Here is a 16557-nt window from a genome sequence, read left to right on the forward strand (position 1 = left end):
GGATTGACATATACACACTACTATACATAAAATAAATAACTAATAAGAACCTGCTGTATAGCACAGGGAACTCTACTCAATACTCTCTAATGGCCTATATGCAAAAAGAATCTAAAAAAAAAAAAGAGTGGATAGATGTATATGTATAACTGATTCACTTTGCTGTATACCTGAAACTAATACAACATTGTAAATCAACTATACTCCAATAAAATTTTTAAAAAATAAAATAAAAGGCTCCGGGCATGTTTGCTGAGCTCATATATGACAGTCAAGCCTGGGGGCGCGGGCAGGGGGCAGGGGGGGCGGGGGGGGCATGGTCTCCTGCTGAGGCCGGGTCAGATAAGCAGTTGTACTCAGGAAAGCATATGTCTGCCATCTCTTCTGACTTTATTCTAGGAAATTCTTTAGGTTTACTAGTAACTCATGGAGGCTGCTCCCAGCACATTGCTTGGTAGGCCAGAGCCACAGAACCTGACGGGCATTTTTCCAGGTAGTTCCTGACTCTGCTTCAACAAGACCAGAGCGAAACTGCATCCCCTAAACATCTGTGGTTTCCCAGGGCAGCGACAGTTGCTGTTTGCTAAGAGCTTCAAAGGCTCTGCTCTCTGGTCTCCACTCTGGTGCAGCTTTGCCCTGAAGCTGTTTCCCTCGCTGACACACTGTGGCCTCCGACTTATGTGGAAGTGTTGACCAGACCCCAAGACTCTCCCCTTCTCAGGCACTGCTCGAGGCAGCTCTCTGGGCAAATGGCCCTAGTGATGGTCAGACCGTCTGCTGGCCTTTTCACAGAAGAACAAAGAACCGTCATCCTCAACCTAGCAACATAAACCTCCACCCATGAAAAACACTTGTGAACAGCTAGTCCTGCAGCCTTCCTTCAGATGATACATGAGGAAGTTTGCCAATGCAATTGTCTGGAATCCTGATCTTAGTTAACTTTGCCAGCTGAGCTGTCTTCCTAAGTGAATTGCAGTAGAATCCTGCTTGGACTGACCTCCAACCAGCTGGACCAGCTGTAGCTCACACTGGCCTCCCCCAATACTTTCCATGCAGTAAGTGCTCGGATGAAACAGTTCGCTTTCCAGGCCCTCTCTAGGGTCTTGTTACCGAGGGGTAAATGTTAGGGGTGAAGAAATTCATCGTGTGCCTGTAGGAATCTAACGTCTTTTTAAAACCAGGAATTGAGAAGTGTAGCTAATGAGCACACTGTAAAAGCAGAGTGACCACCTCTTAAAGCTCAGAGCCATTGCTCAGGTTGGGCAGAAATGAAAATCCCCAAAGAAAGACCACCCCATCCATTAATGAAGCACTTTATAAAAAAGCGTGATAAGTATTCAGCAGACATTTTGATAGACAAAGAGCATTTACCAGAGGCCTTAAAAATAAAGCCCTGATTTCTGGTGGGATGTGGGGGGGTGGTGGTGAGAGAGGTGAGCAGGAAGAGATTTCCAGCATGATGTACTCTATGTATCAAAGAGCCTCTAGTTTGGGATTTCAGGGTTCAGATGATTCTTAACTGTTCCTCCCTTCTCGGCAAGGACTCTTCTGCCATGTTGGCATTTGCTGATTCTTCTGGAGCCCACCCCTGCTGTTGCCGTGAGGTTAAAAGAGAGAATCCACAGAAAGCTTGAACTTGAGAGCCTGACACACAGCAAGCGTTTAGGGTATTTGTTGCCTGGGCGATTCATGATATTATCTTTGGGGGAGGAGACATGTCCCTTTTGCAAATTGGGGAAGGAGAGGCAGGGGTCAGGGAGGCCTGCAGAAGGTCTCAGCTGCCTCAGTCTTGTGTGTCAGGGCCAGTCCGATTGCAGCAACAGCGCTGGAGAAAGGCCAGCCTGCAGGGTGGTGGGCCGCTGGCCAGGGTCCGTCCACCTGCAGCCCAGCCCTCCTCCGAGCACCCTGGCAATCTGGGTTGTGCTCAGACAGCAATGCTGACCCACCAGCATGGCTGCAAACAGTGAATCTCCACGCTGTCCTCTATAAAGAACCTTGTCAATTGTCGAGTGGCTTGGAGTGAGCTGTACCTACTTTATGCTGCAAGAGCCTTAGCTCAGGGCCTCCAAACCTATCTTCCGGTCTCACCCTCCTTTACCCTTCACACAGTCACCAACAGGCCTTTCTAGAACCAACTTCTGATTTGGGTCATGATACACTCCTCTTTGGAAATCTCTGCAGGCTCCCCTTTGCCTACAGGGTCAAGGGCACAGTCCTTAGCATGGACTTCAGGGTCCTCTACAATCACCCCACCAAACACTCCCCCAGAAGGATACACCCCACGCACTCTGCACTCATCATTCACGGCAGGGCAGGACTTTCCTGGCACCATGCTCATCCCACAGCCTGGAAGGCTGTCCCCTACCCCCTTCTCTGCCTGGCAGCCTCCTGCTTTATCATTCAAGACTCAGCTGCAAGGTGACGCCCCCTCTATGTGGCCTCCCCTGACTTTCTCAAGCAGAGGTTCACACACTCCTTGGCGAGCAGGAACCTCCTGCCTGGTGAAGGTCAAGATGTTTCCTGTTATACAAGGGCCAGCTCCTGCCTACCAGCCATGCCGCCAGCCCCAGCTTCTGCGTGGGGCTTGGGTACCGCTGACCAGTGTAGCCTGGCCTTGGGAAATGTCACATGCTCTCCGTTTCAGCCTCCTTAGGAGACTTAGGATAAACATTTACCGCAGAAATTGTCCTAGACCTGGAAATTGTATAACTGAAGATTAGGGGATATTAAATACTGTTAAAACATCTCATCATTTTTGTGATAATGACACAGAGAAGCACGGGGACCTAGAACTGAAATGTGCTCTGAACTCTAGCAGGGATTCTCAGCTGAGGGTGGGAACAGAGGCATTTCGGAGTCACCCGCAGGGCTTTTCTTACACAGACTGGATGCTGGTGCCCCTCCCCCCAGAGTCCACCCACCCCTGTGCCCCGCTCTGACCCACCCTAGTCACTGAGCTTCAGAGTCACCTGTGTGCTGAGCACGGTGACGCTTTCTTGCTGAATCTCTGCTGCCTCGTCTATAAAAGGGAGGGGATGATGTCAGCCTCAGAGGAATACCCTGAAGATTAAATGAGAATCTACCTACGAGGTTCTTAGTAGGCACTAAAAAGAAGTTAGTTCCATTCTCCTGTCCCTTCCTCACTTCAGCTCGAAATTTGCCCTGGGTCCCACAGGCGGCCATGGAAGGGAGTCCTCAGCTGTGATGGGTGAGACCAGAGGGTGGGATACCTGGGGCCAAATGCAGCCCCTTTTCCTCTCCTTTCTACTGCCTAGGGAAAAACTCCGTCCACAGACACTTCACAGCAAGGGGTTCCGTAGATACTCACTCATGTCTGTGACCGAGCGCTAGGCGCAGAGGTGGCGCCTTTGCCCCACCATCTCTGGTCAGTGCCCTGAGTCCACCGGCTTTCATCCCTGGGGTGTAGACGGGCCTGGAATGGCTGAGGTGCTCTTCCAGGAAGTACACCAGGTGGTGCTGCGGAGTAACCAGAGGGTCCAAAGGGAGGGCCCCGAGAAGGAGCCCTTGGGAGGAGCAGCAGCGTCCCGACTAGGCGGCTATACTGGGGGTGACAGGGAGCCCTTGGTGGCCCTCTGCTCAGGAACCCTGACGGAACACCCCTTCGCCTCATTGAGCGCGAGCCAGAGCATCTCCCTCCGCGTTCCCTGCAGAGTTGGTGACAAGCGCTTTGACCACGTGCCACATTCCATTCGAGGTGCGGTTTAACCCGTTTAATTCTCACAACCCTGACAGCTAAGCACACAAACCGCCCTAATGAAAAACACTGGGCAGCTGAGGCACAGAGAGGTGACATAACTTGGCCCAGGTGACCTGGCCGGGAGGTGGGAGGCCTGGGCTTAAGCCCAGGTGGTCTGGCCTCCTTACACGAAGAGCTGATTTCGCCCCCGCAGCTGAAATAACTTGCAGGTTATCTCCAGTGGTTCTAGGGTAAATCCGCAGCCCTGGTTTAGAGAAGATACCTCAGGAGGCTGAAGATTCCACTTCTTCTTGGATAACAGTCTTTTAGATTGCCATTTTCAAGAGGCCCAAACCCAGCATACCTGGGGTGCGCTCTTGAGCAGTGGCGCTTTCATTCACTTATTCCATACAAGTTTACCAGCCAGGCAGGGGGTGCCAGGGGTACAGACGGGCAAGGTTTCAGGTCTCGTGGACTTTATACTGGGGTTGGGGAAACAGCTAACAAGCAAATCCATAAGTAAGAAAATTTCAGGTAATAATAAAAAAGAAAGTAAAGGCAGGTTAACAGGGTAGAGACTGAACGATCGTTGGAAGAGGGGAGGGAAGGGGTGAGCAGGTTGGTGCAGCGAGATCACTCTGTATGAAGTTTGAACGGCACGTTTCCGAATTCCGTGATCTCCTTCAGGCGGAGAAAACGTCATCGGACTTTTGCACAGCAACCTCTGCAGACACCCACTCGTATCATCACCCTCTCCTGGAGTAGAGTCAGCTTAGGCACAGGCCACGCACTAAACGAGGGAAGACTTATTCTCTAAGTGCCAGAGGTTCTGGAGCTCGGGCAGGCTGTCTGTGTGCCTTGTTTGCCCACCTGCCCCAGGTGTAAATGGTGCAGAGGCGCAGATTCGGGCTGGGTGGCTGGCCCTGTCCGAGGACAGTTGTTGAACTTGAACCTCCGTTTTGAGCGTTTTGCGGGAGGAGCCTGTTCGTGCTCGCTCACAGCTTGGCAGCAGTGCTTGCTTTTAGCCAAATCTCCAGTTACGAGTAATAAAGACCCAGTCCCTGGTGGGCTGCAGAGCCATAGAATTGAAGGGGTCCTGAGAGATTGCCCAGCCTCTGTCTTCAGACAGGGAATGTATAAACCACCCGGGTCCCAAGGCACTATCTCGCTTCCTGAATGTATCTAAGGACAGAGATCTTAGAAGAACCCCAGATGCATTCACCCACCCATGTCCTCACGGTGAGGGCTCTGCCTCCGGTCAGGGCGTCTTCATTCAGAAATGTGGTCTCTGAAAGGGACCCAGCAGGGCCCATTAAAGTATTGGGTTACTTATCCGGGGGCTGTCTCCGCTACAGACTGGGCTTCTGTTCTTGTGAAAATGGGAAGCCTATAGAGAACAGGAACCTCCCTGTCTTCACGGTCCCTCACTGCTAAGAATGTATTATCTTGATTAAGGTAATGAGAGATGTGCTCTGAAATACGTGGATGCGGACCAAAGCAGATGGACGGAATTAATCTGCGTTTGCCAGCTCTACCCAGAGCACTGCAAGGACTTTGAGAACCGTGCCAAGCTCCTTGGGACTGGCATGCTGGAGACGTGCCACTGTGAACTGGATGAAGGGCTTGGGTGACCCAAATGACCTGTCAGTTCTATGCCTCTGATGCTGAATGTTTGTTTTGTTTTGAAAGCAGGATCTTTAACTGTTTCATCTGGGGGACGTTGGCACCTACCAGGGGCAGCCCCGTTGCCAGGTACCCAGAGAGGCACAGGATAAATGAGTCACGGGCCGGTGTTGAAGGGCCTCACAAACTTGTCCAAGAGGCCAGCTGTGCGCCGGTTCTGGGACACCGCTCCTTCCTCGGCTGGCTCTCTCCCACCGGGCCCTCAGAGCCTTCAGCAGCTTCCCCCATCCTCCATCTGTGATTCCATAATATCCTTTAATGTATTCATTAATCCTCCAAACGCTTACCGAGTGCCTGCTTAGCAGTGCCAGGCACTGCTTAGATGCTCGTGCTCATCTGGTGATATGACAGTTTCCTGTGCACCCACCGGCCTCCCTCACTGCACGGGGGCTCCTTCAGGGCCGTGAGCACACCTTCATTCCCGTGTTCCCAGTCCCTGGAGCAAAGCCACTGCTCCATAAATGTCTGTGGAACAAATGAAGAGAGAAATGACAACAAGAGGGGTAGCTCCTAACATAAAAATGAGCATTTGGGGGCTTCCCTGGTGGCGCAGTGGTTGAGAATCCGCCTGCCGATGCAGGGGACACGGGTTCGTGCCCCGGTCCGGGAAGATCCCACGTGCCGCGGAGCAGCTGGGCCCATGAGTCATGGCCGCTGAGCCTGAGCGTCCGGAGCCTGTGCTCCGCAACGGGAGAGGCCACGACGGTGAGAGGCCCACGTACCGCAAAAAAAAGAAAAAAAGAAAAGAAAAAAAAGAGCATTTATCTCTATTTTTACGGGTGTCAGAACATTCTCAATAAAACGTTACTTCCTCTGATTCTTCACCACAGCCCCTTGGGAAGATGGAGGCTTGGGTAAAATATGAGCCACCCAGTAGCAGATGGGGTTCTTGATGCCAAATCCTGCGCTCTTCCTACTCCACATAGGAGTGTTTCTTCTATGAGAACTTGGAGTGGGGTGGGTATGGAGCTGGGGAAGCCCAGGGAAGAGAGAGGTCGCTCCCTGCAGAGAACTTCAGAGAAGGCTGGGCCTGAGGCTGCAACTGAGAGGTGGCTCCCGAGGCAGAGAGGGGGTTGGTGGGGAGGACGCCCACGGCCCAGGGCAGGTTCCAAGGCCAGTCACTGGCCTGGCCTGCTGAGAGGGAGCTGAAGAGAATCAAAGACCGTAGGTGTTGGAAGGGACCTTGAAATGACCCAGCCCAGCAGTTCTTAGCCTGCAGACCCTTAGCATTCCCTGGAGACGGTTCTAAAAGGGTGGTTCCCAGGCTCCAACCCCAGACACTTTAATTCAGAAGATCTGGGGCGAGGGCTTCCCTGGTGGCGCAGTGGTTGAGAATCCGCCTGCCGATGCAGGGGACACGGGTTCGTGCCCCGGTCCGGGAAGATCCCACATGCTGCGGAGCGGCTGGGCCCGTGAGCCGTGGCCGCTGCGCCTGCGCGTCCGGAGCCTGTGCTCCGCAACGGGAGAGGCCACAACAGTGAGAGGCCCGCGTACCACAAAAAAAAAACAAACCAGAAGATCTGGGGCGAATCTTTCTAAAACTCTCCAGAGCCTTTGGGTTGCTGAGGCCCCTTTTAAAGTCCATTCCTCAGGGGGTTTTTTGTGGGGTTTTTTTTGCCTATTGAACACAGTCTTTGAGTTCAAACGCCATTTGGGAGGCATTATGGCTACACCGCGTCAAAGGCTTGTTGGGGGTGGTCTGAATTTTCCCCAATACTTGCCGCCTCGCCCTTGTCTGCCAGCTGCATCCCGCCTCGCCCCCCGCCCCGCCTTTACACACTGGCCTCTTCCCACTCCTCTGGATGAAAACGAAGGAGCAGCCTCTGCCGTTGACTGTGAGTGTGTATGTTGATTTGGTCTCTCTCGAGCACCGGGCTCACACTTGAACTTCCTGGAGACGGGACTGAGGACTCTAGACTGGTTGGTGCCGGATGCCTTGGCTGGCCCGGCCTCGAGGGAATGACTGCAGGAGTGGAGCACAGCCTGAACAGCCAGAACCAAGTCCGAGAGCATCTTCAGTCAGTCCTGGGAGTGTCTCCTTGATGGCCCTTTCCAGTACAGATGGCAGTGAGGGCAAATGCTCTCTGCAGGGTGAACTGATTCCTGAGCTCCCACGCTGGCCCTTGCCTCAGTCGGCATCTTGCTCCTCCTCCATCCTCTTTTTAAATCCAAATTAAAAGGTGTTAGAAGACTGTGGCAGGGAGGCTTCCCTGGTGGCGCAGTGGTTGAGAATCTGTCTGCCAATGCAAGGGACACGGGTTCGAGCCCTGGGGAGATCTGGGAAGATCCCACATGCCGTGGAGCAACTAGGCCCGTGAGCCACAACTACTGAGCCTGCGCGTCTGGAGCCTGTGCTCCGCAATAAGAGAGGCCGCGACAGTGAGACACCCGGGCACTGCGATGAAGAGTGGCCCCTGCTTGCCACACCTAGAGAAAGCCCTCACACAGAAACGAAGACCCAACACATGGCAGGTGGATTTAAGAATCCACCTGCCAGTGCAGGGGACATGGGTTTGAACCCTGGTCGGGGAAGAACCTACATGCCATGGAGCAACTAAGCCCGTGCGCCACAACTACTGAGCCTGAGCTTTAGAGCCCATGAACCACAACTACGGAGCCCGCGTGCCACAACTACTGAGCCCGTGCACCGCAACTACTGAGCCCACGTGCCTAGAGCCCATGCTCTGCAACAAGATAAGCCACCTCAATGAGAAGCCCGTGCACGGCAATGAAGAGTAGCCCCCGCTCGGCACAACTAGAGAAAGCCCATGCAGAAATGAAGATCCAACACAGCCAAAAAATAAAAATTAAAAAAAAAAATTAAAGTGTACCTTGAGTTTTTAATTTTAATATTAAAAATATTTTGAAAGACATGCAAAAAGTGTTAATATTTAATAGTAATCAAAGACATGAAAAATATTTTTAAAAAGCATTTAGGTTCTTTTTTCAACCAAAGTAAAGAAAATTATAACAAGCAGTAACCTCAAGATGCTGCATGAAACTATTAGGTGCTTGTTATATAATCCTTCGAAAAGCAAAGCAGAATCCATAAAGTTTATATATATATATATATTTATTTATTTATTTATTTATATATATATATATATATATATATATATATAATTGGACCTACCTATTCCTATTCCTGCAAATCTGTCCTAAAGAAATAATTCAAAAGATGCCAAAAGCTACATAAATGAAGATTTTAGCATTGACTTCTGTAGCAAAACAAAAACAAAACCTGGAAATATGTAAATGTTCCCCAAAAGGGAAATAGCTTAATAAATTACAGTACATCAACATGTTGAAGTATTACTCAGTCTTACAATAATTATGAAGACTATAGAAATTTGGAAAAAGAATATAAAACTGCTGTTTTTGCTAGGATTACAAATGCTAAAAATATGCATGTGTGCCTACTGACAAGAAGGTAATGTGCAAACTAATGTAATCTTTAAGAATGAGATAATATACACCAAGACGTTAACAATGGTTGTCTCTGACTGAAAGGATCATGGACGATTTTTAGTTTCCTCTTCAGTCTTCCCTGTTTTCTTCACGTTTCCCATTATTAAAAGAAAAAAAAGCCTGTGTTTTGTTTTGGGGGCAGGGACTAATGGATTCTGCAGAGTAAACCTCTTCTGCCTGGAAAAATCATTTATGATGACGGTGCATACTATGGGTTAGCATTTACTTCACTACTGTTTTTACAGTAAAATTAATACTTCTTGATAAAGTAAATGGATTCGATACCCAGAAGCTGACTGCTTCTCAGGACATCTGTGGCTACCTCTCCGGTCCTCATTGCTCACTTGGATTGTAGAAGTAATAGCTTCTACTTGTTCTTCCATCTTCTGCGCTTGTCTGTGCTCAGCACAGCAGCCAGAGTGTTGATGTGAACATATATGTCCGTAGACTCCTCCGCCCAGCATCCTGCAGTGGCTCCCGTTCTACCCAGAGCTGCAGCGCCTAAAAAGTCCCAAATGATCTGTCTCTCCGCCCCCATCTCCCAACAGCTCAACCCCTTCCTCTCACCAGCCACGCTGTCTGCCCTTCCCTCCAACAGGCTAGATGTGCTCCTGCCTTAGGACCTGTGCGTCCCCTCCGCCAGGAGCAGGCTCCCCGCCCCCGGAGCCCCGCCCCCCGCCCCCAGGAGCGCCCCATCTGAGCGTCTCATCTTCAAGTTCTTCGCTCAGATGTTGCTTTGTCTGTGAGGTCTGCCTTGACCACCCACCCCCCATGTAAGATCTCATTCTCTGCAACCCCCATGCTCTCCAGAACCTTCACCCTCCTCTGCTTTTCCATTTTCCATCACCTGTATCCTTTTCTATCATACTATATTATTTATTATATATATTGTTCCTTTTCTGTCTCCAGGCATTTGAATGTAACCTCCATAAGGGCAGGGAATTTGTGCCTGCTCTGTTGGCTGATAGACCTAATAAGTGCCTGGCTTATAGGTGCCTATAGATACATTTTGAATTAATTTGTTACAGCTAATTTGAATAAGGTGAGCTCCTGCTAGGAACTCCATTAAGAGGGAGAAATGTGAGCTGAGGTCCAGGCCTGGGTTGGGGAAACTAACAAAGCTCTATCGGGTCTGGATCCAGAGTCTTTGGGACATGGCCCATTCCAGTATGGTCTGGGTTGACCCTGTAGTACATCCAGGGACTGTATGCAGGGCTGGCGTAGAGACAGCAGGTGATTTCCAGACTGCGCTTCCCAGCAGGGAGGATGAAAGTTGCCACCATTCTCCCACGGTCTGTCTGCAGGGGGCTGGCCACTCTTATTAACAGTGAGCTGGGGCTAAAGCAGACCCAGGATGTCTGTCGGTGGAACTCACCAACCAGAGTAGACCCACGATACCCACCTCTCTGCTAGAGGGCAGATGTCAGAGAGGTGCAGCTCTCAGCGGGTCCAAGGCCCTACAGCACAGCTCTCAATGTAAAGAACAGAAGAACAGGTGGGCGTGGAAGTTATGAAACTAGGAGCTTTGTTAATTACACCAAAGGACAGTGGTTTTATTTGCCCTCCTGAGAGGAAATGCACCCCAAATCAGCCGCTGGACTTGGCTGAATGGAATGGAGGCAGGAGAGGGAGGGAGGGAGAGAAGAAGAGGTAAACAATGTATTATTTTGTTGGAACAAGGATTTCTCATAAAGTAACCTTGGCGGTAATTATACCCCTAGAGGTAGGTGGTAATTGATTTAACCTATACATTAAGTGAAATAGCAAACTTTTTAGTTGCATCTCTTAGTTAAAGCAATTAATAGCATTGAAATTCTCTACGCACTTTGTCCAAAAACTTCCACGCATTTCCTTCCTCTGCACATTGCTTCTGGTCAGGGTTTTTCCCCTGCCTACCATGTATTGGCCTTGTTGCTGTCAGGTTTGTTTTTGTTTTTGCAGAAACAGTCCACATTGGTGATGTGGTCAAGTTAAGTCCACTTGGGTAAATTCCAATTTGTCAAACTATCTTTCCTTTTCTTTTTCCTTAAGAAAATGGAATGTGTTTCCAGAATCTGACCATCTCTCATAACATTTATGGCTTCGCCCCTGGCCCAAGCCACCACCATGTCTCCTCTGGTTACTGTCAGCGTCCAGTAGTTGGTCTCCCATCTTCCACCCTGACCCCTACAGTCTGTTCTCAACACAGCAGCCAAAGCGCTCCTCTGAGCAGGACTGGGAATGAGGCTCACTTCATGGTACCCATTGGCAGTTGTCACATCAGTTGTTCAGCTTCTTGGGATGGGATTTAAGTGCGTCCAAAAATACTTCCAGCGATGTGTGCTTGTGCATCAGCTGTTCAGGATTTCTGCTGTTTCCTCAACTGTTTGAAGGTAGAGGCCCAGAGAGGGACATCAGCAAGGGCTGGTAGAAACTGCCCTCACAGGGAAAGGAAAATGTCACATCACCGGTGCAGATGCAAAATAAAACACCCAATTTTATTTTTATAATTGAGTGACTGTCTTGTTTGTTGATAAGTCACCAAAAGTCTGCTCCACTTGGATGGCCACCTCCTCCGCAGTGGCCCCCGACCCTCTCTGCTTCTATGGTGGGGTTTGGTCGGTTCTGATTTCAGGGCGAGGGTAAACATGCTCAAAGTTTTAACTTTATTTTTTTATTTATTTTTTATTTTTTTTTTTTTTGCGGTATGCGGGCCTCTCACTGTTGTGGCCTCTCCCGTTGCGGAGCACAGGCTCCGGACGCGCAGGCCTAGCGGCCATGGCTCACGGGCTTAGTTGCTCCGCGGCATGTGGGATCTTCCCGGACCAGGGCACGAACACGTGTCTCCTGCATCGGCAGGCGGATTCTCAACCACTGCGCCACCAGGGAAGCCCAGTTTTAACTTTATTGTGGTGTGTTGCCTCGGTGGACTAAGAAAACGGATATTCCTGCTTAATTCTCAGGATGATTTCCACACTAACGCTGAAGTAAAATGATCTAGTTTTCTCTGCAATTCTGTTTAAAAGGTATCAAAGTGGATCCACTGACCATGTAAAAGGCTCGTCTAAAATATACCCCAAACCACGGGAAACTGAATACCCCTTTATCTCAACATATTATGAAGACAATTAAAAATCGTGTAAAGAGAAACCTTTTTGCCTCTTGGGGCAGGGTGGCTTTATTTGACATTAGACACCCCTTTCAAAGGGTGATAAGAGCACGAACAAAAGCAAAGTCTAGTGCCTGCGTGGAATGCCTTACTTTTGTCATGCCTGATAGTGAGACTGATCTGTCACTAGTCTTCAAAGTTTCTCATTGGAATGGAAGCCTCAAGGCTTGTCTTGCTTTTTTGTTGTTGTTTGTGAAGGATTTCCTTTGGGGAGCTCGGGGCTGACCACTGGTCCATTTTCCTGTTCACCTCGCTTCTTCAGCAGGACTGCCCTGGATTCACGGCTGCGGGCTGGGTCCCCGGGTACTTTCAGGGCAAGGGCTTGTTGTTGTGTTAGAAGCACCTGCCATCTGTTGGTGAACATTTTTTGGATTCTACATGATGGGTCACTTTTTTCTTCTGCTGCCAGGACGAATTCACCTACTGGATTTTATCAGGGGATGGAGTGGAATCACTCATCGTGAAGTTTGTCCTGTGCAAAGTCCACATCCCTAACGAGCGATCTTCCTAGTGCCGTCACTAGAAGAGGTGGGGAGCCGTTCCCTCTGTGTCCCCACAAGGTGGGGAGAAGACCCGGCAGCCGTCCAGTCTGGCCCTCACTCTAGGGCCCTCCCAGATAAAGCTACAGCTGCCGCCCTCAGCTGGTTGGAGTTGACAGTCCAAGGGGTTTCCAGGCTGTCTTGCCAATGCGTTCTTGCTAGGGCGCCCATGGCTGTGAGCCGGTGTGGCACAGGGCAGACCCTCACTGACTGTGGGTTACATGAACGACTCAGGCCTGTGACCGCATAGTGGGCCAACTTCAGACCTACCAGGGCCACCAAGAGTTAGGCCCTGGGCTCAGCTTAGCCCATTAGGCCAGGGCACCTGATTGGCAGTACCACCTACAGAGCCAAGAACGCTGAAGTTCTGAAATGGTGTGTTCTTGCCAACCTCGAAAGGCGAGCATGTGGAATGATTTGGGGAAGAAATTCAGGAGTTTCTTCCCCTACAGACCAGCTTAGTGCTCAGATATGAGCGGAAAGCAGGAGCTTTCGGAAGGGTGGGCATCTGGAGCGTCTGGGGAAGAGGACTTGGGTCAAACAGCAGGGCCAAGTGCTTTGCCAAGGAGAGAACTGAAGACGGGGTTCACAACGCCCTCTGTCCACTAGCGTGGGTGGCTGAAGCCTTGGGCTGCAATAAGAAGATGCACTTCTCCACTGACTCAGTTTCACGCAAATCAGTTTTTATTAGTAGTATTGTCACCTTTTGTCCCCGCAGAAAAAGTTTATTTGAAACCAAAGATTTGTTTCAAATCTAGCTTTGTTCACATATCCCCAAATATCCTAAAATATTTCTATGCTTTATGCCTTCCCTTTGTTCCCACTACCCCCCAAATTCTAAGCTAAAGAGCAGTAGCAAACCCCCAAGTGCAGAACATTCTAACTCCTCCAAGCTTGCTCCATTGCACTGCAATTTTCTAAAGATTTCCTGCCTGGAGAAATTACCAAGTCCCAGGTGGGTGGGATTTTATTCTTACCACAGAGTAGGTGGTAAAATTTAAATGTGGGAGGCTCTTCCCCCAGCCTCCTAGATCAGAGGCAGAGCTCCGTGCTTGAGTCCTGGGTGGGAGGCGAGACCCCTAGATTGTAAGTACCAGGCTCGAGTCACCAGGCCCTTCTGCGTGGTCAGCAGCTGCGGGACGTGGCCAGTGGCCTGGGCCTGCCCAAGGCGCCACCAGCCCCAGCTGACCTTTGCAGTCAGGGGAGCGGCTGACCAAATGGCATTAAGAAATTTTGCAAAACGTTCCAAAATAACCTATTCTAGAATGATCTGGGTGGCGTGGGATGCAGTTAGGACAAGTCGAGCCTTCTTCAGAGGACAGGATGTTGGTGTTCATCTCCAGGGCCAAGTACCAATTTGCTGGAAGTAACATTTCCAACCACAGGCCTTACCTATGCACGAGATGCACTCGTTGCTATGCTTCTAGAAGTCCTGCCTTCTCTGTGTACCTAGCAAGTAGGGGTGTGTATCAGTACTCAGGGCTTTGTGATGGCTGGGTTCTGGGAGGACAGGTGTTCTCCACTCTGAACGGTGATTTGGCCATAAAGGGGATCCAGGTGAGATGTGGGAGCCTTGCTGAGCTTACAACACGAGGGAACTTTGGAAAATCTCCATGTCACCATTTCAGAGATGGAAAAGCAGGACTCCAGGGTCTGCCACACAACTACGGGTGTCATGCTGATCGACCAGACGTTTATTTGGGCACATGGTCTCAGCGTAGGCACAGCAAAGCAACACCAAACCGAGGCGCCCTCTTCCTCCGGGGGATTCTAAATCAGAACACGGGGGCACCCCTGTCGTCTCAAGGGAGCATCCGTGTTTGAAGTAGGGGAGACCCTGAAACTGGGGGATAAAACAATGTATCCACACCCAGATAAGCCAAGGGGGCCTTTCCTACAAGCTTGTGCAGACTTGTAGGTTTGTGCCATTTAAAAACAAAAGATGCCACCACTGGCAAAAGCAAAGGATGTAAGATTACACTGGCTATGGGGCTTCCCTGGTGGCGCAGTGGTTGAGAATCCGCCTGCCAATGCAGGGAACATGGGTTCGTGCCCCGGTCCGGGAAGATCCCACATGCCGCAGAGCGGCTCGGCCCGTGAGCCATGGCCGCTGAGCCTGTGTGTCCGGAGCCTGTGCTCCGCGACGGGAGAGGCCACAACAGTGAGAGGCCCGCGTACCGCAAAAAAAAAAAAAAAAAGATTACACTGGCTTTTCTCAGTTTGGGGAAAATTTTGTGCAGAGAGTAGCTACCAAAAATTGTAAACCTCGTCAGTCTCTATTAAAAATAAAGTAGCTCCTGGCTAATCCCTGCTTATGGAAGGGATTCACTTTCCAGCTCTGGGGCTCTTTCCGAAATGTTGGTGTATTGGGGGATCTGTATTAGCTGAAGACTTATTCTTTCCTCTGAAACCACTTCACACAAACGGTAATCCCCAAGAAACTTGAGCCACCCGAGCCTGGCAAAGGGGCTGCTCCCAAAATAGGGTCAAGCGCCTGCTTTTTAAAGATGTTTGCAAGAAACACAATGCCAGTGCAGTATTTCCTGAATCCTGGTTATTTACCAGACCAGAATCCTCTCTGGGAAGTGTTTAATCCCGCATCAAATACAGAAAGGCAAACCACTGGCTTCAAGAGAGTGCAAGTTCATTATAAAGGTAAGCAGGTGCTTCAGAAAGGACCCAAGGAGAAAAGGAGAAGGCCTGGTCACAGCTGTTCCAGGAACAGCCTTGCTCACTTGCCAGTTCACTCCCGTGGTGGAGAGAATTTAACAACTGGAAGAGAATCCTCTTAACGCATTTGGTGCCTGTGTAGGTTTCACTGCTTCAAAGAAGATGCTCTGAGGGTGAGTGTCCCAAGAGTCACAGCTGCACCAGATTCACATGGCACTCGGAACCAAGCTGCCTGGGAGGCCGTGGCACCCAAGCATGCTCCTTGCTCAGAGACCCAGGACCCCAGCTGGGTGGCTGCCGACTCAGGGCCATCCCTCCCCGTCTTCCTGTGAGATGCCCAGCACCGACTTGTGGAGGATTCCGCACTCCTGCAGAGACTTGGTGAGGTCAGAGAAATGTCTGCTGGGCACCTCCATCGTTTCAATGCTGCAGTGTCGGTAGGTGGCCTTGTTCTTGTGTTCGGCCATGGCGACAACGGTGTGCAAATCATCAGTGGGCCGGAAATGGTGGACAAACCTTCGTCCTGATGGTGACCTGACAGCAAGCAGCAGGCTTGGCTCTTGATCTGACGGTTCCTCCAGGTCTCTGGCCCTGTAGGAGCTTTGTCTCTTGGTCCGCACGACGAATTTCCTCTCCGGGGAACAAGGCTGAGCTCGAGAATCTTCTTCACTCAGCTTCACGGTGCAGGTCTCCGCTTGGTAAAGAGCCTGGGTACTGCTCAGCTGCAGGGAGCCAGCCTTTTTAGCAACTGTTTCCAGGGGCCCCTCCTGCAGGGTCTTCCTGTTGATGGAAGGAAGGACTGGGTATTTGTTGAGGGAAGAGGATGCCCCTATGGGCACCTGCTGCAGCAGCTGTGGGATCTCATTGGGGGCTCCCTGATTTGGAGATTTGGGTATGCAGGCTCCCAGTTTCTGGCTGCTCGGAGACTCGCAGGGAATGGCTGGAGGTGAAGATGGTGTGAGGCTGTGGCATCCCTCCGTGCCTGCGGGCTTATGCAGACTTGGCCGAGTACGTCCCTTGGCGGACTTGGGCCTTGTGACGTGCAGGTTTAGTGAGTCTGGCTGCCAAATGCAGCTGTCAGCTGCTGTGCTGACGACAGTGCTGCATTCAGGGGGGGCTACCTTCACAGGGGCTTCTGTGGCCATTGCTCCTCGAGACCCCTAAGGAAGCAAGAGAAGAGGCTGTGGGTTAAATGTTCTAGGACTTCTGGACCTGAGCCACTCACTTGCCAGGATCCAGAATAAGGACCGGCCACAATGGGGGTGGGAGGGGGTGTGCAGAGGAGCTTCTCTCTGGATTTCTGGCATTTGGAGAAGGGCACCAGCTGCAATTCCTGCATTCCTTCTTCATTC

At 50.7% G+C, this 16557-nt stretch overlaps 1 protein-coding gene across 1 annotated transcript; it reads right to left on the reverse strand.

Moving 5' to 3' along the window:
• Positions 1-15489: 15489 nt before the first annotated feature.
• Positions 15490-16350, reverse strand: UBXN10 (UBX domain protein 10). The gene has a single exon (XM_059074297.2). It carries the CDS (start codon positions 16348-16350, stop codon positions 15508-15510), a length of 843 nt encoding a protein of 280 aa, XP_058930280.1. The 3' UTR covers positions 15490-15507.
• Positions 16351-16557: the final 207 nt, after the last annotated feature.

Source organism: Kogia breviceps, chromosome 1 (assembly GCF_026419965.1).
Source record: "Kogia breviceps isolate mKogBre1 chromosome 1, mKogBre1 haplotype 1, whole genome shotgun sequence".
Taxonomy (NCBI): Eukaryota; Metazoa; Chordata; class Mammalia; order Artiodactyla; family Physeteridae; genus Kogia; species Kogia breviceps.

Bases quoted from the DNA above. Each gene is read 5' to 3' on its own strand.
- UBXN10 (XM_059074297.2), bottom strand. From the start codon at position 16,350: ATGGCCACAGAAGCCCCTGTGAAGGTAGCCCCCCCTGAATGCAGCACT.